Consider the following 21,162-nt stretch of genomic DNA (forward strand, 5'->3'; position numbering starts at 1 on the left):
GTGCAGCACGTGTCGGTTCTGAAGAACCCGGTCAACCGGGTTCAGCTCAGCGGCTTCTGCCCCACTTCCAGTTCACCCTCAGTGGTTCTGGTTCTGTCTGTGGTTTTATTGGGTTACAGGTTCTGATGGAAACAGCTGTAAACAGGAGATCCAGTTCCAGCTGAACCGGGTCAGAACAGTTTAATTGCAGGTTGATCAGCCTGGACCCGACCTGCTGTAGAACCAGAACCGACCCTCTGACGGTCCTGTCGTCCTTTTCTGGTTCCGAGAAGCTGAACCTGAGACCGAGACAGCTGGGACGTCTCTGCTAAAAATGTCCCGCTGTCCTCATGTCCAACCGTCCGCTGAGACGCTCAGCTCTTACTGTGAAGGAGACGGGAAGGGTTTTATTGTGAAGGCCTGAGGTTCCTGTTTTGGCTCGAATGAATCAGAACAGAACCTCAGAGTTCTGGAACGTTCTCTGGAAGAAAACTGATCAAGTTTAATGAATGAGTGAACCAATGAATGAATGAACTATCTGCTGCTACTTATCTTACAAGACAACTGAGGGTAAATTCTGGCACTGGTGCAACACAAAGACACTAATAATCACTAAGCAGTTGATGTCAGTAGCAAAAGATGATTTATTTTACAATTTAGGTCAAATTTCAGTCACAAGAGAAAAAAAACACCAGGAAGCTTTAAGCTTCAGGTTCTCCAAGGCCAAAACCAAATCACTGCTTCAACACCTGGATCAGCTGATCGGCTCGGTACCAGGCCCGTCAGAGCCGGTCCCGGTCTGTAGGATGCATCTAACAGAACTGGACCTGAGTACCTGCATTAGACCGACCCGCTGCCTCCTCCTGTCATCTTCTCTTTCTCTCTGTCATGATATGAGGGAAGACAGGAGAAGCTATCCGGTTGAAAAGCCGTGCTTTCTGTGTGTCCTTTCCTAGTGCTCCCCCAGTGGTCAGGAAGTGTAACTACCGTTACTCTAGATATACAACAGAAACTAATCTCGCGACACTCTCCATCCTCACAGCTGAATGACATGAATTTTGTGTTAAGATGGTTTAAAAATCAAACCACATAAAAAATGAATCTTTAATTTAATGTCCTTGTTGGACAACAGTTACTGACTGGACACTGCATCTGTTTAAACTCAAATGTCTCCCTGCCAGAATCACCTTTTTAGTGACACTGAGGACTAATAAACTTGTACAACTCATCTTTAATTAAAATATCAATAATAATAATAATAAATATGTGAATAAATTGCTGCCTAAAAGAACGAAACAAAAAAGTAAGCCAAAGATACAATATATTGATTTTTTTTTTTAACTTGCCCGTATTCAACTTCACTGAAATTGTTCAGCCTGGGATGCGCGTCTTCCCACTCATGGGATATTATTTTAGAAAGACGCGGGTTGATCGCGGCTCACCGCGGCTGCGTAGAGTCCGTCTCTAGGCAACCGTTCTGGGGTCCTTTAGCTCCCGCCACGACAATTTAGCTGACCTTAACATATCCTGTGTTTAATTAGGTCATTATTGTTACACTTAGTGTTGATATGTGTGTGATAGGCGTGTCTATTTATAGAAATACGGAACAAATCGCGTCCGTATTAACAGTTTGTAACAGCCGTAATTGTGTAGTGTCTCTTTAAGATACTCTAGTATCGCTAATGATGTCACAAGTATGCGCCACGGCTTCTCTCTAGAGAGCGTGAGAGAAACGTGCTAGACGGTTAGCTCCCTAACTTTTAGTAACGTTACGGGTTATTTGGACTCATTTTCATGTTTGGCTTTGTAAGGTTGGTGAAGAGCGTGTTTATTAAAGGACAACACTGGGAAATTCCCAGTACCAGTGTGGTTGGGAGTTTTTGACGAGTCTGCCGCCTCCTCTCCTCCCTTAAACACAACCCAAGTTAAATACGGGATGATTGTGTATTTTGTGGGAGGGGTGGCAACCCTAATTACAAGACAACAGAAAGCTGCCATTACAGACTAGCTTAAGCTACCCTGAATATTTACAACCCTCCTGTTCATTCCTTACTGTCTTTCAACCACTTTGAAAAGCTTTTCTTTGTCCCTCCAACATCTTTACCCCTTCCCCCTCTTCCGTTTTCTGTTTTGTGCTGCAGAGGTTTTTTTTGTTTGTTTTTTTACCCCTGGGTAAAACCCCCCCAGACCAGGGGGTCTTTTGTAGGCTCTAGTGTCCCTTTTTACGAAAGTAGACTGACAGGAAACGGGGAAGGAGAGGAGGGAAGACATGCGGCAAATGTCGCCGTGTCCGGGAGTCGAACCCGCAACGGCCGCGCACTAACCGCTACGCCACCATGGCACGCCCCCCCCCCGCAGTTTTTTTTGTGCCACTCCATCTCATGCCACTCACTGTTGACGAGTCCACTACTACCCTTCAAATTTAACTTTGCGTGTTGTGGAGGGGCCGCCTGCCGAGTGACCTGTGTGGTAGGAGAGCGACAGGAAGGCAGGTGAAGGAGCAGAGGGGCCCCTAATCAGTGCGGCTCCTCTTTTACACGCACAAACAGCTGAAAGAAAATCCCCACATCATTTTTGTGGCCCCTCTAGTGCAGCGCCACTATGCGTTGCATTCAGTGCATACCCACTTTCTTGCGCCACTGCGTGTAGGCGTCTACGTCTATGGGCGGAGCTATGCGTGTGGGCGGGGCTAAGGCGCTATAGAACTGCAGCAGTCCCAGAAGTTTATATGTTCCTATCTGAAAAAGAAACGTTCAAATAGGAAGATATTGGTTCATTCAAATGTCTCAATAACAGGGTGAATAATTCTGAATGTAAAGCAGCTTTAAAGGGATCCACGATTAGTTCAACATGTTGGCCCAAATATGTTGTAATTTTCCTGTTAACTAAGAAATTGCTTCAAAACTCATAATTACTTAAAAAATGTACATCTTTTGTTATATTTTCACCCATGGAGGTCGCCATTAAACACAGGAAGGCTAACTTTACTCGAGTTCGTTTATCATATTGCGTTTGACTGGTGTAATTTTAGATAATGCTACACTGTCACTGTTGGCTGTAATTTAAAAAAAAGGAAAAAAAGTGAGGAGAATCTGGATAATTTCCCACATGAAAGCAAGGAGAGTGCAGTGCCAGAGCCGGTGTGGAAATCAGCCTAATCTGTGCCCTGGACATTTCTACACAACACTTTGAGTCATTTATACCAGCAAAACTGACAAACACTTAACACAGGGGTGGGCAGTCCTGGTCCTGGAGGTCCGGTGTCCTGCAACTCCTAGACGTCTCCCTGGTCCAACAGACTTGAATCCAACAGCTGAATCTCCTCCTAAGTGCAGTCAGGTTCTCCAGAGTCCTGCTGATGACCTCATTATTTGATTCAGGTGTGTTTAAGTAGAGACACATCTAAAAGTTGCAGGAGACGTTTAGGCCCTCCAGGCCTGGAGTTGCCCCCCCCCCCCTGCTCTAACAGGTGATGTTACCTTAATGAGCTAAAAATAAATGCCATGCTGAGATGGGCAGAGCTGGACGCTTTTTGAGATGCTAACAGGAGCTATACTGCCTGCTGTACTAAATCCACCAATCCAACAGGACCAAGGCCACCCTAAACAGCTGTTACCGGACCAACACTGGACCCGATACACCACAGTTGATGCCGAACTGGACACAGCGCTACAGAGGCTGAGAAAAACATCAAAAACAAGCAGCGCTAACGAAGCTATTGCTACCGGAAATGCTAATGGAGGTAGATCACCGGTACTAAATGTGAAACCACCACCAGTAACAGCTGTTGCCGAACCGGACCGGGCTATAGTTCTTACCGGATCAAGCAGTCTGACCAGAGGTGAGTGAGAGAGATATTAACGACTCTGAGATTCAAATATATTCATATGTCAATATTGTTTATTCAATGTATAGAATTTTTTTAAAATCTGATTATTTACAAAATATACATGATTGTAACTTCCTGTTACTGTAGAAACCCCCCCCCCCAAAATATTTACAAACAATAAACATGATTTCACAAAGATCGACACTGCCTTGACATTAGGAACACCCAGGTCATCTTTAAACTGCTGAGTCATGTAAATATGTCAGTATAAAACAGAGCAGCTGTCTGAGTCGATGGATCAGTTTTGGTCTTTCCAATCTGTTTGGTGTCTTTGTCCTCAGACTTAAAGAGACGGTGTCCTTTTTAAAGGGACAGTGTCCTCCTGTCTGTCTTCAGAAGACCTGTTGAGAGTGAACGGCATCTTCATCAACCTGAAGACCACAAAAGGTTAAAGGTCAGGCATCCATCAAAAACCTCTGACTGCTCACCACCAGACTGAGCAGCGGATGGATGGCGTTGGGTTCGGGTTCCTCACCTCGCTGTAGGCGGGCGGAGCGGGGTAGCACCCCTCAGGAACCCTGATGAAGAGCCCCATGCCGTCGTAGTCGTACAGCAGCGGCATGCGGGGTCCGTCCGCCCTCAGGTCCTGGTGGATGTTGCTGTAGCTGGGGGGGCCAGAGAGGGCGGAGTCCCGGCTGCTCATGCTGCTGGTCCTGCTGCCGACGCCGCTGAACGGGATGGTGCCGATGACCAGAGGCAGCTCCAGCACCAGCTTCTCACTGCCGGGGATGTGCAGGTAGACCTGGGGGGCGGACAGGTGTGAGTAAACGGTGATGTCATCTGCATAACGGCCGAGTTCAGCCACGCTTCTTCTTCTTCTTCTGTGTCGTCACAGAAACAGGTACTGGCAGGGGCCAAACGTGGAGCCCTGAGGAACACCTGAGGCTTCTCTGGTTTCTGTCCACGTGTGGCTGAACCCCTCCCTCTGTTCTGATGACATCACAGATGACTCACCATGAGGGCGTAGTCCACCTTGATGATGTCACAGCCGAGCAGAGTGGGCTTCAGCTTTGGGACCCGGAGGCTCCGCCCCTGCCACATGTCGCACATGCCGGACATGATGGCGTTCCCCCGGACCGCTGTCAGTTTTTGGCGCAGAATCTGTGAAGGAACCCGGAGTTGAGCCTGGCATCAGAACCCCAGAGGTTTTGGGGCAGTTCTGACCTGGCCTCGCTCACCTTAGCGGTCCCGTTGACGCTGTAGGAGTGTCTGGCGACGATGGCGGCCTTCGGCACCACGATCCGAGAGCAGGTGTTCTCGAACTTGGCATTGATGTTGATGTCCTCGCCCTCGCAGAAGCCCTTCCTGTCGATCTGAGCCGAGACCAACACCTGGCCGTCAGGGATGAACAGACAGGTGAGCTTCTTCTGCCGGGAGGCCGCCGCTGGAGCCTGGAGCAGGGGTCAGAGGTCAGTGGGTTAGGAGAAAGATCGGGATTAAAGTCAGGTTCTGGGTCAGGATGGGTGGCATGAACCACAGCCTTAGTTTTCTATCTAATCATTTGGATCAGATTCTGTTGGTTCTGGTTCTGTCTGTGCGGGTCGTACCAGCAGGTCGGGTCGGTTCACGTCAAGCGGTTCCTCCACTTCAAACTCTCGCTCGCACTGCAATGCATGCTGGGAAGGCCGCTGCAGCTCTGCTCTCACGTAGTACCGCACCGACCCAAACTTCCCTTTAAAGGACGAGACCAGCCGCCTGCAACAGAACCATTGGAACCATCGGAACCAAACAGAACCAAACAGAACCAGAGAAGTGGACCGGGTCAGAGACTCACCCGGGAGGAGGAAGCTCGAAGCCGAACTGGAAGCAGAAGGATTTCCCCGCAGGAAGCAAGAAGTAGCCGTCAGAATCTGGGGACACGGAGGGACATTAGGGGACGGAGACACTCGGAGACGCAGCCGTCCAGCAGCTTCCTCACCTGTGTTCAGAACCGGGTCCAGTCGGACCTCATCCTCATACTTCAGGTACTCCACCTCCTGGCTGCGGCGCCGGCTTTCTACGCGGGCGCAGCCGGCCGCTGTGACCCGCAGGCGCGTCAACCTGCAGGGGGCGCTGGCCTCCAGCCGGACCGAGCCGGACACTTTGTCCCCACTGCTGTAGAAGGTTCTGGTCGGGTCAGAGAAGACGACCCGGAACTCCCGGGGCTTGTTGGCTGAGGACAGAACCATGGCCGACCTGACCGAGGCGAGGAAAAGGAAGATGGAGGAAGAACAATCAGAACTATCAGAACCAGACGGGTCTGTTTGTTTCTGCAGGACTCTGGGGCAGCTCAGCTTTATACCCGGTGTGGGGGCAGTTAGAGGAGGGGTGGGGGGGTATTTGGGGATGAGGTGTGTGTGTGTGTGTGTGGGGGGGGCACGTGCCCAGTGTGTGTTCAGACCGAGCCTTCACAAACAGAGAGCTGTGATTGGTCAGCCCTGACCTTCAGCCAATCAGAGCTCAGAGACGCCGCATGGACAGAAGCTGGCAGGAGAATCATTGGAGTGAGAATAGAAACAGAACTAGAGTCAACAACAACAGCTGCTGCCCTGCATCAGAACCAACGGAACCAAACAGAACCAACAGAACCATAGGAAGCATAAGAACCAAACAGATGGTTCCCTGCCGTGGCCTCATGGCAGGGGGCGCTCACGATCCCAAACATTGTGACTCCACAACTGCAGAGTAAGAGACAGAAACCGCGAGCTATCCGTGGAGTTAGCCATGGAGTTAGCCATGGAGCTAGCCATACAGTAAAATGCAGCAATGTATTTATAGTTTTCTCCTCTTACCACAACAATCACTTATTAATAATGGCGAAATAAACATTAAGCCTAAAATCAGTGTTGTATAAAGTACTGAAATCTCAGAGTCAAGTAAAAGTATAAGTACCTCTCCAAAATATGACTTTGGTAAAAGTCTAAGTCACTGACTGAAATGTTACTTGAGTTAAAGTCTTAAAGTATCTGAAACTTCTTGTACTTAAGTATGGAAATTACTGTAAAAATGGATGTACTCAAGTAATGTAATGAAAAGTACAAGTAAAAAGTAAAACAAAGCAAATGCAGTTTGAATGACATTTTTTATATTTTGGTAAACTTGTCAAATACACTTAAAATAATGTACACAACCAAGTGCAGGCAAAATGAAACCTGCTAATAGATATACCTGCAGGCATCATTTAGTTAAGAAAATTAGGTGCTTTACCTATAGCACAAGGTTAACTTAACCTGCTTTACAACTGAACCAGCTTCTTAGTAAACCCTCCAGGACAGAAAATACAAAGTTTTTGTAAGCCTTAAGTTTTCCCTTCAAGTAAGGTCAGTGCTGAAAATGAGAAAAATAAATAGTACAGAAAATGCAGCCAACATGAAGAAAAAGAGCTGTTACGATTACTCTACTTCACAAATCAGTGAATCAGTCAATGCTACAGTCAGTAGGTGGTGCACACAACTGGTCATTATGCAAAAGAAAAAAAGAATTGGGAGGGAAATGCAGCTTATTGGCATCTGAAGAGGGAGACCTTTTTTGTAAACCTGGTTTTGAACTTGCATGCCTTTCCTATATTCGTTAAATTTAGTCTAAATTGCTATCGCTATGGCTTCTGTCCCCCTTGAACAGAGGAGTCTAGGTAGCCTGCTACAGTCAACATTAGGCCTAAGCTAAATACACCGCGCGTGGAACTGAAACGATGCCAAACAAAGTTCATTTATACAGGTAACGTTATGGTCAAGATTTCTCAATAGTGCCTAGTGACCAAGCTGTAGTTACTGGAACAGGAGGATTATAACCATTTCATAAGACGTTACCTCGATGTGTTTCTTCAAGTTGGACGGGGAGTTTTTGTAAGATAGAATTTCCACATCTTTGGGCAGGAATAACATAAACTGCATGCGGTACGACGAATCTTTAACACCCACGAAAGAGTATATTGTGTTTAAATAAGGCCATGGGCTCTCATCACCAGCTGGTGGTTCTGCTGGAGCCGTGTCCGACGTAGTTGCAGTCGTTGTGGTCTCGTCTCCTCCTCCATGTGGCTGCTGCTGATTGCGAGACTTGCTTTGTGTTTAATGGGAGAAGCGAAACAGGTGTATCCTATTGGTGGTGATGAACAAGCCCAGGCAAGTAGGCTACCGACTTTGTTGCAGTCAATCAGTAGATGGGGTCAAAACACTTTGTTTCTCTCTCTCGCTTTTTTGTAACGAGTAACTAAACCACACATTGAAAATGTATCGGAGTAAAAGTACGCAATTAAGTTCGGAAATATAGTGAAGTAAAAGTGAAAGTCATCAAAAATTTTCATACTCGAGGAAAGTATGAAGTACTCCAAAATATACTTAAGTAAAGTAGTGAAGTATTTTTACTTCGTTACTATACAACACTGGCTAAAACCAAACCACTGCAACAGACTGAATGTTCTGCTCTGTGGAAAATATCTGAGTGGTTTTTTAGGGCCGTTGTTGTCGGTTGCTGTGGCAATGAGTCTGTGAAAGATGTGGTTTTGAGTTGTACTTTAATGGGTTTTCTCTTTGCTGTGGAGCACAGCACGAAATTAATAATACTTAAGTTGTATTGTTAACTCAATGCAGCGCGGCTATGGATGACATGTAAAGAAATTGTCTTTTTACCCTCCAGCATTTTCCACATGTGCAAAATTTAATTATGTAAACATGCAAGGGGTCTATATTTGTGTGATTATGATTAAGTCAGTGCCTCACCAGCATTGCACCTCACCGCACGTCACTGATATATACCGTATTTTCCACATTATAAGGCACCCTTCAATGAATGGCCTGTTTTAAAACTTTTTTCATATATAAGGCTCACCGCATTATAAGGCGCATAGAATAGACAGTAGAGGCTGCGGTTACGTTATGCATCCACTAGATGGAGCTGCGCTAAAGGGAATGTCGACAAAACAGTCTGATAGGTCAGTCAAACTTTATTAATAGATTACAAACCAGCGTTCTGAAAACTCCCTTCATTCCCAAAATAAACAACTGTTGCTTCCTCCACTTCCACTATAACCATTGATTGGTTCATGTTAAATTCTCTGCTGCTGCTCTGTTCCCGTGTTTTACTGCGTCACTGATCGCCTGGAGCTTAAACTCTGCGTCTCTTCATAGGAGCCATTTTGGGGTCTTTACACAAAACCCAGCCTGCACCGCGCGCTTCTTCTTCTACGGGGGAAAATGAAGTCGGCGGCTGCTTACCGTAGTTGCGAGACCAGTTGTGGCTCAATATTTGTCCATATATAAGGGAAAATTGAAGGTTTTTAGGTGCGCCTTATAGTGCGGAAAATACGGTGTATATATATTAATATTAATAAACTTTACCCTGTCATTTCAGGTGCTGTTCACATTTAGACGGTGCTCTATGAAGACTGCCAGTCAAATTATTTACGTGCAAACATTTTTTTGCAGGGATCAGATGTCTGTGTTCAATTTCAATAGAAACTTGTGTGCATGTCTGAAACTTTCATTTTTACAAGCATTGTTAGAAATTCATATATTGTAACGTTATGACACTAACTGTGCTATTCTGATGCAGGGTTTTAATGCACCGATGTAACAACACATATTTAACAGGTACACATTCTGATGAAATAATTAGTGCATCACTTCACATGGAGATTAGGGAACCGGTCTGTAGTTTACCAAGATATTCAAATGAAGGAATCTGGTGGTTTTACAAACGTTTTCGTCATTCATCAATATTTTTTATACGTATCTGCTAAGTGCCACTTAAATCTCGTCACTTAAAGAATGATTTCCGATTATTTTTACTAACTGCTGTGTAAACATAACGGTGGCGCTATAGTAGGAAAATCTGACGATCTGTACCATCGTCAGATTTTCCTTTGCTCTCTGCCACCAGGAGGATTGTTGGGTAGATATTCAGAACACCGGTTAGGGTTAACACCGAACACCGATGGCTCTTCAGATGCCTCTCACTCATATGGAAACCTTTGGTCAAGCACTGATCGGATGCTTATACTTAGCTCAAAATGAAGCCTATGAATCTCCAACATCGCTGTATTTGGATGTTTGGAGGTTTGGTTAACATGTATTAGATCATGTATAAATCATTCTTCAGAAATAAAAAATAAATTGTTCTTGGGTTCCCCCTGGTGGCCGTGGTAGGTCAGGCTTCCCTGTTCACATGAGCTGCATCCAAACCTCCAAAGCTCCGGTGGAAGAAAAGTTAGCAAAACGATGTCACACAAAGAACTTATTCTTCAGAGAGAGAGAAAGGGAGGAGTAAGACTTTAAAAGTCAAGATAAAGGTTTGTTTTCTCTTGCTAATGTTCATCAGAAAGATTATCGTGGAGCTGCTAACAGAAACTTAGCTTGGCAGCGACATGACCGGTCCGGTTCTTTGTGTTGATTCTCCCGGTCGGCCCGAAATGTTTCTGAGATTTTTTGGCTTCATGACGTTTGATAATAATTAAAACTTCTCAATGTTTGACATTGTAAGATGTTTTCCATCAGGCTGCATTAACACATCATGAGCGGCTCTAAGCTGCAGTTGGCTACAGAGGCGCCGCCAGGAATCTTGGGCTCCATGACAAAAAATGTAATTCTTGAGTCTATTTGACCCATAAAAAGCATCACAATTTTAAAGGCTTGCTTTCCTTGGTCCAATACTGATACTAGCACAATATTTACTGCTTCTGAAAACTTTCAGACCTGACCCGGTGGGTCGGTCCAACCTCTTAGGACAGCAGCTGACCTTTAACCCTTTGCAGAGGAAGATGAGATCAGTGGATGAGATCGGCTTCACATGGAAGCATCGACCGATCTCCGATCCCCCAAAGATCAGGAAATCTGCGCCGATAAATGTGTCCGATACGATGCAGGCATTCAGGATATGATGTAAGCAACGCTGCCAGAGAAGCAATAAGTTCATAGCAGGTGAATGAAGGACCCGATCATCGGACTGCAGAAACCCACATTGGTAGCAGGAATAGAGGGCCCCAAAAGGATCTTTCACTGAGGGCTCATTAATTCAGATTCTTCAGAGTTTTAATGGATGATGATGTCTGTAGCACATAGTAGATAGTCCTCTAGTGTTTTCCTGCTGGAGTTTCCTCTCCAGCTTCCTCTTATAATCTTCCTTAACTCTTCTGATCTTCACCTTCAAGCACCTCTGAATTACTCACATCATCCCTGTTGCCATCTCTGAAAGCCTTCCTCTTCTCATTCAGGATGGTTTTGATATGACCAGGGCAATAAACTGTCTCAGTTGGGATGATGGCGTCAACACAGGAGTTGATATAATGTGTTATGCTCTCAGTGAGCTCATCAATGTCCTCCATATTTGGCTCACAGAGTGCATGCCAGTCAGTGACCACCTCCTCACTGTCCTCATGGTTGCAGCCTGTCTCTTCACCAGAGGTATATATCATGGGCTGAGGTGCACCAGGTTATGATTGGACCGTCTGAGTGGAGGGAGGGGAGAGGAACTGTATGCATCCTTTACGTTAGCGTACAGCAGGTCCAGAGTTCTGTCCTCTCTGGTGGAACAGCTCACATACTGGCCGGGTTTTGTCCATGGTGACATGATTAAAATCACCCGAGACAACCATGAATGCAGTTGGATGTTCATGAAGCGTTGTAGCTCGCTTCAGTCGGCAAGCAAGCTAGAGGAGTGGATGATGTCACAGGCCACCATGGGATTAGCAGGGGGAGGAAAGTAAACAGTCACCACGACAACATGGGAATATTCATGGGACAGGTAAAACGGAAAAAGACCAACCACCAACAGTTCAACATCCAGGCAGCAGAATCTGTCCTTCGCCATTATATGAGCAGGATTGCACCAACGGTTGTTTACTAGAACGGCGAGCCCGCCTCCTTTCCTCTTACCGCTCTGGGTGCAGCCCCCCATCAGCCCAAACGGTCCGGTAGCCCTCGATGGTAACATTGGCATTAGGAATGTCTGGGTGCAGCCATGTCTCCGTAAAACATATTAAACTACATTCCTGGTATTCCTTCTGGCTCCTGGACAGCGATGTTAAGTCATCCATCTTGTTAGACATCGATCTAACGTTGCCATGGTAACAGAGGGGAGAAACAGCTTATAACTCCTCTTCTCCATAAGCCTCTGTAACCCTAACGCTATCTCGTCACACGGAATTAGCCACGCCCCATGCAGGACAGAACCACGCCCCCTGTGGGACTGAGCACCGTTCCCACAGACTGGTCCAACACAGACCACTCCAGACTTTGCCAAGCCCCTGAGCCACCGTTCACACTGTAAAACATGACAGAACTCGAAGGCATCTTGAAAATATTTTATTACTGCAGCAGGTGAACAACCAATCAGGAACCTCCTACACAGATGCCCCGCCCCCTGCATCATGAAACCCAATCTACACCCAGACCAGAACCAACCACATCAACCAGATTACACATGTTGGCGCTGCTACGATTTATGGGTGGTGCTGAGACCAAACGTTGCCATGGAAACAGTAAGTTGGTGTCAGGTAGAGAGAAGGCAGTGAAGGAGGAGGAGGAGCTGCTGATGAAGATCAGCCCTGGACACAATTCCATGGAGATGAGCCGGAAAACCGACCCAGGAAGAGTTCCTTAAAAACTCCCAACATAAACAAAGCAGCATAAATAAACCACAGTCTGAAGGTCTGTACAACCAGCAGGTCAAAGGTCAGCAGGGTCAGGCTTCGGCCTCCACATTCACCCGGTCTGATCCGTCAGAGGTCATCTGAGGTCATCATCTTCTCAGCTTCTCATCGTACCTGTGAAGGACGGAGACATGAGACAGATGGAGACAGACGATTCATGGAGTTTAAATCGATTCATCGGTGATTTAAGCATCAGGAGAAAAATTAGACCAAGAGAGAAAGGTCAAATAATAAAACGTCTAAAACAAAGATCTGGAAAAACTTCAGTCACTGAAGGAACAGGTGAACACATGAACAGAGACAGGGACAGTACGGATACAGAAGAGACAAATCGACCTACATGCTAAACAGCAGCATGTAGCTATTCTGTTCATGGGACACGAACAGAATAACAAAAAACAGTTCAGGATCTGCAGAATGAGAGTAAAATAGAGCAAGAGCAGACCGAATAACAGTAGAATAACAGAGTAGCAGCAGCGTTAGCTCAACGATAGCTCAGCGTTAGCTCAGCGTTAGCTCAACGATAGCTCAGTGTTAGCTCAATGATAGCTCAGCGTTAGCTCAACGATAGCTCAGCGTTAGCTCAACGATAGCTTAGTGTTAGCTCAACGATAGCTCAGCGTTAGCTCAACGATAGCTTAGTGTTAGCTCAGCGTTAGCTCAACGATAGCTTAGTGTTAGCTCAGCGTTAGCTCAACGATAGCTCAGTGTTAGCTCAATGATAGCTCAGTGTTAGCTCAACGATAGCTCAGTGTTAGCTCAAAGATAGCTCAGCGTTAGCTCAACGATAGCTCAGTGTTAGCTCAACGTTAGCTCAGCGTTAGCTCAACGATAGCTCAGCGTTAGCTCAACGATAGCTTAGTGTTAGCTCAGCGTTAGCTCAACGATAGCTTAGTGTTAGCTCAGCGTTAGCTCAACGATAGCTCAGTGTTAGCTCAACGATAGCTCAGCGTTAGCTCAACGATAGCTCAGCGTTAGCTCAACAATAGCTTAGTGTTAGCTCAACGATAGCTCAGCGTTAGCTCAACGATAGCTTAGCGTTAGCTCAACGATAGCTCAGTGTTAGCTCAACGATAGCTCAGCGTTAGCTCAACGATAGCTCAGCGTTAGCTCAACGATAGCTCAGCGTTAGCTCAACGATAGCTCAGCGTTAGCTCAGCGTTAGCTCAGGAATGTTTCAGCTCTTACTGTCGGATTGCCTCTGGGATCTGCAGCCTGTCTGTGGGGACGAACTGCGACAGCTGCTCCAGGTTCTGAACGAAGCGAATCTTCCTGCTAAATTTGTCACTATGGAAAACAGGTGAGGTCAAAGGTCACAATAAGTTCTCTGATCATGGTCCCAAGATGCTAATAGACAAGTTAATGAAAAGTAATGAAAAGATTCTCAGTGTTTGGCCTGATTTCCTGCGAGTCTGTGTGGGACCAGTATGTGTGGGACCAGTGTGTGTATGGGACCAGTGTGTGCGCTGCAGACCTGATGAAGGGTTTGACCAGTGTGATCAGAGCCTTGATGTACCAGGCCGGATGCACCACCAGCAGGCCCTTCAGGTCCTTCTTCAACCTGCACAGAAACACCTGCTGAGCAGCTAGCTCCACCCGCCCGCCCTGCCCCGCTGGAGGAATCCATCCTACCTCCTGTCGATGGAGGTGTAGCACTGGTGGAGCCACTTGATGGCTGGCAGCTTGTTCCTGGGAGCCATGGCGCACAGGTAGACCAGCAGGTAGTTCTCTGAAACCATCAGGTCCAGCGTTCCCACGATGTACCTGCAGGAGAACCAGAGCCGGGTCACCTGACCGTCCAGGTGGGCTTCTGCTCCGTGAGTCCACGCCCAAACACACCTGAACAGGTTCTCCATGACGTACTCATAGTCCTCCACTGTGTTCTCTGGCAGGTAACAGGAAGTAAACAGAATTATGGCGTTCATCCCGTCTCCGTAGTAACCTGCCAATGACAGGTAATTTCACTCGGTTGTCACGGTGACCACAGAAATCGATCTGATTAAGGTTAAGGCTTGCTACAGGTGTGTTCCATGGTTGTTCCAGGTGTGTTGCAGGTGTTCATGTGACTGCGTGTTTCCCGGGTTTCAGACGCTGCAGGTGAGTTACTGTGTTTGAGGTGTGTTACAGGTGAGTTGCAGGTGCGTGTGTGACCTCTGACCTCCATGTGACAGGACCTGCAGGTATGGCTCCAGGACGCTCATGTTGACCTGGTACTCTTGTCCGGATATGGAGAACCGCCTCCACCGGCGGCCATGTTGGTCCACCTGGTCCAACTCCATCAGACCCTCGCTGGGCTCCGCCGCGCCCACGGACCGCCCCCTCCCCATCTCGGGCAGGTCGTCTGTCAGGAAGAGGTCAGAAGTCAGCATCCGAGCAGCGGCTCCTTTAGCTCCGCCTCCCCGCCGCCTCACCTTCCCACTCCAGGTCGTGCACGCCGTCCGGCAGCGTCCCCGACTCGCTGCCAGACGGCGTCTCCAGGTCCTCCACCTTGATGTCCAGTGACAGCGAGTCGTCCGGCGTCCCGGACAGTGCCGCCGCCGAGAAGCTGTCGCTGTTCGGGTCGCTGAGGGCCGGCGCCGTCAGCCGCTTCCTGGCCCCGCCCCCGCCCGACGGGACCAGGCTGGTGGGCGGGGCTAACGAGAGGTCGGGATCGGGTTTGATTAGGTTCGGTTCAATGGATCGATGGCATCCGTTTGGACCGGAACCAGAGACTCACCTGAGTCTGCGGCGCCTCCTGCTGGACCCTCGGTATCCTCTAGGAGCGGCCTGAGGACCGGGTCAGAACAGAACCACCGGGTCATAACAGATCAGCAGCAGAACCCGGTCCAGTAAAACCAGTGAAGGTTCTAGAGGATTTGATGTAATAATGCTGATCAGAACCTTCAGAACCGTCCTTAATTCTGGTTCTGCTGGAAGGTTCTTCCTGCCCACTGTCACCACATGCTTGCTCGGCTTGAGGCCGTCATCTGGCCTGAAGCTGAGTAAGCGGGCCGGTACTGGTTCTGCTGGACGCGGGCTTACCTGGGGAAGCCGTCGTCCAGCCACTCCTCCCTCAGCTCCATGTCCTGGATGCTGCCGGGCCACGGGGTTTCCTCAGCCGCCCTGCAGGGGCCAAATACACAGTTAGCGTGCAGCTGATGATGTCACAGAGAACTGATTGGTCCATTTCCTAGGAAACAGTCCAGTCACCGAGTCCCTTCTCTGATTGGATAACGCTGTCAACATGTTCAGAACCAGGCAGGTTCTGCTGGTCCAGTACACCCAGAACCAGAATCACGGAAAACCAAAGACATGAAACCAGGAAGGAAACATCTGAGTAACTGGACTTTAGCCGACCGGACTGGACTGGATCGGACCCGGTAACCCAGCTCACTGACCGACCCGACCCGATCCAGCTTCCATCAAGGACATTTGTCCCCAGATTAACAGGTGACCCACATGCGGTCCACAGCACCACCGGTACCAGGACTCACTTCTGACCTGATGGTTCTGTGGAACCGACCCGGTCCGGTTCTCCAGGTGAGAAGCTTCTCTTGCTCAGCAGGAACCGGCCCGACCGCTAACACTGACACACCTGAGCAGGTGAGGAGGGCGGGGCCTATTGTTCCTGCAAGGCCCAGCCAGGTGAGAGCCTGCTTCATGTTTCCATCGTGCTGCCTTCAGGGTCTGGCTGGGAAAAACCCACATGTGTTAAGGGGGCGGGGCTTAACGCTTAACACCTGAGACAGTCAAAACAATGGAAACTAGAGTCAGTCAGAGGACAGGTGGACCTGGACCAGAGGACAGGTGTCCCAGGGGACGAGTCGTCCCTCAGGTGTGAGGGAAAACGGTTCTGGTCCATCAGGATTTCTGGAGGATGTCACTGGACTGGAAAGGTTCTGGAGGTTCTGGAGTTAAAAACCACAGTTCTGCTCGCAGTGTAAACTGGACCTGAACCAATCAGGAGCTGACTATCCAAACAGTGACATCATCTACACCGACCCGGTTCTTCTGCTGAGGACCAGAACCGGTTCTCTCCTCAGCCTGGTCCAGTCTCTGACCCAGAACATGATCAGAACTGAGGCAGTGAAGCCTTCGCTGACAGACGGGAAGAACCGGTGCCGGACAGAAACACGACTTCCTCTGTGATCAGGAACAGGAAGCACACACACACTCTGAAGTTCTGCTGCGGTCCGGTCAGAACCGGGCTCACCTGTCCTCGGTGGTCCCGTCCATCTGCCCAGTGGGGGAGCTCATGATGTCACAGTGATGTCACGGTGTGTTCTGCTCTGCATGTATGGCCGACTGCCGGTGTGTGTGTTCCTCCTCTCTCTCCTGTCTGACTCGCCCAGCAGGTCCGACTGCATCGCAGGGCAGAGCCGCTCTCTGATTGGTCCAGGCTCACCTGGTTGCTGCAGACAGGTGAGGCGGGACGTCAGCTGCAGCTTCATTAACCAATCAGCAGGAGGCGCTGCAGGAGGAGCTGCAGGGTCCTAAAGCCCGCTGGCGCCGGTTCCATTCTCCAGCTGGGTCTGGAAACTTCCTGTTCAGATGTTCTGGTTCTGGTTGGATTCCAGACCCAGAACATCAAGAGCAATGACCAGACAGAACCAGCACATGTTCTGGTCTGAAGATTCTGGTTTCTGCTGCAGCTCAACCGGATCCGGGTCAGAACATTCTGCTGCGGTCCTGGCTGGTTCTGAGCCACTAAGATTGGGTCTGGTGAGGTCCTGCAGCCAGATCAGGAGGACTGGGGTCGTCCGTTGACTCAGCTGGGGGTTTGGACCTGGTTCTGGGTCTGCAGGTGAAGCAGAGCTTTCACCTGACTGGTTCTAATTGGGTCAGAGGTCAGCAGGTCGAGCATCTGTTGCAGATGGATACCTCAAACTGCCACTTCTGCTTTGTTTCACAATAAAAGCCTCCTCCCTACCTCATTGTGAAACGTGCTGCGGTTCTGGACAGGAAGTAGTTCTCACTGAGACACAACATTCCTCCACAGAACCCAGAAAGACCCGGTTCTGGTGGTGAACCGGGTCATCTATTGAAGTCAAACTGGCCAATCACAGTGCGGATCTGGAGCTGCAGCGAAACTATGATCCAATAGGAAGACGTTTCTCTGAGACGGGCCAAACCTGGGTTCTCCTCAGGTCAGAGGTCAAACAGAACCACCCACATACTGCTTTAGAATTTCAAACATGTGGCAGGCTTTTATTGTGAAGGAACTGATCTCACATTTATTGTGAAGGAACCGATCTCAGACTTTTATTGTGGCAGGTTTTATTAAGACCCAACCTGACATGCTTTTATTGTTGTGAACAGAGTTCTGAGCTGAACTCCAACTTCCTGTCGTATTTGAATGGAACTTTCTGAAAGATAAACATTATAAAAACAAGAAATAAAGGCTTTTGTTTTGAAAAGTCTCTTTAATTTATGAAATAATGGCTTTTATTCTGGAGGTTTGGGACAGAACGATCCAGTAGGTTCTGTTGGACCCACCAGATTGATGTGAGATTAAAAAGGTTCTTGACCGTAATTTGTGTTCTGATGCTGCATCTCCATTTCCCAGAGATGTTGCCATGGTAACAGAGGTGAGGTCAGAGGTCATCGAACTTGCCCCGCAACTCCTCAGCGGTGATGCGCGGCAGGCCGCCGTCCAGAGGGCAGCCGTCCACCAGGCTGTTCGTGGGCGTGGGCGGCACCGCAGGCTCCTCCTCTGCGTCTCCTAGGCAACCAGCACCATCACACTCCCTCAGGAAGTCCTGGACCAGGGGGAGGAGCTTCTTCCTGGACGCCAGGGCGTTACCTGGCAACCACACACAGATGTTACGCACCTCAAGCTCCGCCTCCGCCTGGGGAGCCAGGTGAAGGCCTCACCTTGATGGAACGCTGAGATCAGAGGGTGGAGGCAGGGGGCGGGGCTGAGGCCGAGGGCAGGGCTCTGGGCCCGCTGCAGGTAGCTGCTCACCTGGAGGAGAGCGTCATGGTTGGCATGGCAACCACAAATAGCAGAGACTACAACAGTACTGACGGAGAACTACAACTACCAGGTTCCCATAGTGATACTACATGTCACTACTACAATAGTACTATGATACTTCCAGTGTGTAATACGGGAGGTACCTGCTCCCTGCAGGTGCTGCTGTGGCTGAACACAGCGAGCTCTCTGATTGGCTCCTCTCTCTCAGTGAAGGACATCGTCATCATCAGCAGCAAATCAAATCCAGACTTGTGACAGAAAGCCGAAAGCTCCGCCTCCAACTCCGCCCTCTGCAGCAGCTCCTGGAACACAACACAACAGGGCCCCCTGCTGGCACTCACACGGTACTGCCGCTGTGTATGGATGTACTGTGTGTACAGTTCAGGTGTTACCTCCAGACTGAGGTAGATAACAGGAACGGCGACGTTGAGACTTCCTGAAACAGCTTTCATGTCTTTTATCAACATCTGCTCCATGTTCAGACCTGCTGACAGAACGCTGCTCTAAGTACTAGCAAACGCTGCGAGCGCTAGCGAACACTGAGGCTCACCTGAGACGTCCAACTTGGCCTTCTGCAGCTCCTGGAACAGAGCGCCCCTTGGTGGCAGAGAGGGGAATCGCGCCTCCAGCTCAGCAACATAGCAGCTGTCTTTAGGAGTCACTTTACCTGCAGCGGCAGCCATGTTGACGCAGTCCAGCACCACTGTGGCTGCTCACACACACACACAGTTCAGAACAGGTGCTAATCAGATATATCCTCAGAATCTGGTCAGGCAGCTGTACACAGGTGTGTCTGTATCCAGGTGTGTACCATAGAGTAGGAAGGCGAGCTGCTGGTCCAGGATCTGTGGAGCTACCTTGATGATGCGTTCAGTTACCAAGGTAGCGCAGGATCCCACCATCTCCACGGTAACAGGGCAGGTAGGGGAGGGTGTCCTCTCAGCCTGATGGTGGTCAAGCACCTCCACTACTGCCCCCTCCAGGTCAGCATCTGAACTGCAGGAGAGGAGAGAGAGGATCAGAACACAGCTGTGGAGGTGAGGCGTTCAGGGTCCTGCGGCTGCAGCAACTGCCGGGGTCATGATGAGTTCGTGGTCTCCAGGCAGAATCAAACGACCCTTCTGCAGCTCACCTGGGCAGGACGTTGTGGTCCACCAGGCTGAGCCGCAGGCGGCCGGCGCGGCGCAGCGCCCGCAGGTCCAGCTGGTCCCGGAACAGCAGCAGGTGTTGCGGCAGAGCGGCGCGGCGCAGCAGGAACACGCTGTCGGACCGCAGCGCCAGGTCTGACTGCCGGATGTTCATCAGGGGCAGAACCAGCAAGTCGTCGCCTGCAGTCTGACACACACACACACACACACACACACACACACACACACACAGCGTGACCTTGGCTCACTGAGGCCTGGCAGCTGATTGGGCGACTCCTCACCTTGAACAGGAAGTAGGCGAAGGCCATGGCGGACACCATGGAGTCCACATCACAGGCTTCATTCCCCAGAACCACGTGGACATCTGGACCGACCCGGTCCAGGTTCTCCTGCAGAACCGAGATGCAGCAGTCAGAACCAGAACCAGGCCGGGATCTGGTTCTGGCCCGGATGTGATCTCTGGGTTTTACAATCTTCTGGCCTACTTCATGCAGTCTAAAGTTTCGGTTGAAGCTGAGCTGGACCGATCAGGTGATTGGTCACATTTATTGGTGATTTATCAAAGGGACAGTTATCGTTATTAGAGCAAACCACAGAAGAAGAATGAAACCCTGAACTTACAGCAACATAAATAAAAACCAAACAGAATGAAATGTTATAAAACAAATCTATGAAGATGAATATTTTTATTCATATTCAATGAATTCAACTGTATTCAATATTTTTATTCAAAATACTGCATCACAGATGCAGTATTTTAAGTATTCTAACAAACTTTTGTATTAATGTTATTTTTATGCATCACTCTGAATCTTATTACAGCTCCAGGAAAACGTTACCCAATTATTTTTCAAGGATTCACGAAGTTTCCGGTTCTGGATCCCCGCTGTTCATTTTTAAACCATGACCGGGACTTTTATTTTGAAAATGACTCCAGCTTATCGATTTATTTCAATAAATCAAACAAAAGCGGCCGCTGCGACCCGGTACCGCTGCTGGACAGCTTCGGCCGAACCTGAGCGGGACTGGGTCGGAGGACGGTTCCGGTACCTGTAGGGTCCGCCGGCAGCTCCGCAGAAACTCCTCCATCTGCGGCAGTTAGCCGTTAGCTTCCAGACGGTACCGCCCCGGTTCTGCTGAAGCGACCGAACCGAGCCGTTAACGGGTACCGCGGGCTCACCTGGCGGCGGGTCCGAACCGGAACGTGAGCGGGTAAACAGACCACTGCCGGAGGCGACCGTTAGCGCAAAACAGGGTGAAAGGTCAGGGCGGCTTCACTGGCTCGCTCCAGGCTCGGAAAACAGATACACTCAGTTTGACTCCGAGGAACCAGAACATTCTGGAGAACTTCTGGACCGACCCAGAACCCCAGCTGCTTAGAACAGGAAGTCACCTCGCATTAATAATTGTACACAAATTAATATTTGTCAGATAAAACATGTTCAAAATATAAAGTGGTCAGAACCAGAACACAAAAGGTCAGAGGTCAAATATATAAACATTAGATTTCTCCAGAGACCAGGGCGAATACCACAAAATTCACCACTGAAGAGTTTTCCCTCCGACA

At 49.0% G+C, this 21,162-nt stretch overlaps 3 protein-coding genes and 1 long non-coding RNA gene across 6 annotated transcripts; all 4 read right to left on the bottom strand.

Annotated features, from left to right (window-relative positions):
• Positions 1-603: 603 nt before the first annotated feature.
• Positions 604-1,130, bottom strand: LOC114142057 (uncharacterized). The gene is made up of 2 exons (XR_003594953.1): positions 1,005-1,130; positions 604-860 (listed from the first exon to the last, which is right to left on the bottom strand). It is a non-coding gene; the product is annotated as an uncharacterized LOC114142057 (long non-coding RNA).
• A 2,721-nt stretch (positions 1,131-3,851) lies between these two features.
• On the bottom strand, positions 3,852-6,503 carry LOC114141900 (thioredoxin-interacting protein-like). The gene is made up of 7 exons (XM_028012797.1): positions 5,787-6,503; positions 5,643-5,718; positions 5,416-5,563; positions 5,047-5,259; positions 4,823-4,969; positions 4,344-4,610; positions 3,852-4,239 (listed from the first exon to the last, which is right to left on the bottom strand). Exons 1-7 carry the CDS (start codon positions 6,034-6,036, stop codon positions 4,201-4,203), a joined length of 1,140 nt encoding a protein of 379 aa, XP_027868598.1. The 5' UTR covers positions 6,037-6,503; the 3' UTR covers positions 3,852-4,200.
• Positions 6,504-12,128: 5,625 nt separating this feature from the next.
• On the bottom strand, positions 12,129-16,867 carry LOC114141902 (bcl-2/adenovirus E1B 19 kDa-interacting protein 2-like protein). 3 transcript variants are annotated; one of them, XM_028012798.1, is made up of 10 exons: positions 16,684-16,867; positions 15,513-15,593; positions 15,208-15,257; positions 14,903-15,124; positions 14,650-14,832; positions 14,331-14,433; positions 14,124-14,255; positions 13,966-14,052; positions 13,680-13,778; positions 12,129-12,605 (listed from the first exon to the last, which is right to left on the bottom strand). In XM_028012798.1, the coding sequence occupies exons 1-10, from the start codon at positions 16,725-16,727 to the stop codon at positions 12,581-12,583; spliced, it is 1,026 nt and encodes a 341-aa protein (XP_027868599.1). In that variant the 5' UTR covers positions 16,728-16,867; the 3' UTR covers positions 12,129-12,580. The 3 variants fall into 3 exon arrangements, with proteins under 3 accessions (XP_027868599.1, XP_027868600.1, XP_027868601.1); XM_028012799.1 differs by lacking the exon at positions 16,684-16,867 and adding an exon at positions 15,828-16,633; XM_028012800.1 differs by lacking the exon at positions 16,684-16,867 and having other exon boundaries at positions 15,208-15,337.
• Positions 16,868-17,873: 1,006 nt separating this feature from the next.
• Positions 17,874-20,874, bottom strand: prune (prune exopolyphosphatase). The gene is made up of 9 exons (XM_028012796.1): positions 20,646-20,874; positions 19,877-19,984; positions 19,580-19,782; positions 19,259-19,443; positions 18,998-19,156; positions 18,840-18,931; positions 18,591-18,749; positions 18,345-18,435; positions 17,874-18,273 (listed from the first exon to the last, which is right to left on the bottom strand). The coding sequence occupies exons 1-9, from the start codon at positions 20,682-20,684 to the stop codon at positions 18,065-18,067; spliced, it is 1,245 nt and encodes a 414-aa protein (XP_027868597.1). The 5' UTR covers positions 20,685-20,874; the 3' UTR covers positions 17,874-18,064.
• Positions 20,875-21,162: the final 288 nt, after the last annotated feature.

This window comes from Xiphophorus couchianus, chromosome 3, assembly GCF_001444195.1.
Source record: "Xiphophorus couchianus chromosome 3, X_couchianus-1.0, whole genome shotgun sequence".
NCBI classification, from domain to species: Eukaryota; Metazoa; Chordata; class Actinopteri; order Cyprinodontiformes; family Poeciliidae; genus Xiphophorus; species Xiphophorus couchianus.

Excerpts from the sequence above, each read along its gene's own strand:
- prune (XM_028012796.1), bottom strand. The coding sequence starts at position 20,684 with ATGGAGGAGTTTCTGCGGAGCTGCCGGCGGACCCTACAG. Across the intron at positions 19,783-19,876 it reads TCGCCTACTTCCTGTTCAAG|ACTGCAGGCGACGACTTGCT; the intron begins GTGAGGAGTCGC and ends TGTGTGTGTCAG. Across the intron at positions 18,274-18,344 it reads GATCTCAGCGTTCCATCAAG|GTAACGCCCTGGCGTCCAGG; the intron begins GTGAGGCCTTCA and ends TGTGGTTGCCAG.
- LOC114141900 (XM_028012797.1), bottom strand. The coding sequence starts at position 6,036 with ATGGTTCTGTCCTCAGCCAACAAGCCCCGGGAGTTCCGGGTCGTCTTC. Across the intron at positions 5,260-5,415 it reads TGAACCGACCCGACCTGCTG|GCTCCAGCGGCGGCCTCCCG; the intron begins GTACGACCCGCA and ends CCCCTGCTCCAG. Across the intron at positions 4,611-4,822 it reads AGGTGGACTACGCCCTCATG|GTCTACCTGCACATCCCCGG; the intron begins GTGAGTCATCTG and ends TCCGCCCCCCAG.
- LOC114141902 (XM_028012798.1), bottom strand. The coding sequence starts at position 16,727 with ATGAGCTCCCCCACTGGGCAGATGGACGGGACCACCGAGGACAG. Across the intron at positions 15,125-15,207 it reads AGGAGGCGCCGCAGACTCAG|CCCCGCCCACCAGCCTGGTC; the intron begins GTGAGTCTCTGG and ends ACCTCTCGTTAG. Across the intron at positions 14,833-14,902 it reads GCACGACCTGGAGTGGGAAG|ACGACCTGCCCGAGATGGGG; the intron begins GTGAGGCGGCGG and ends TCTTCCTGACAG.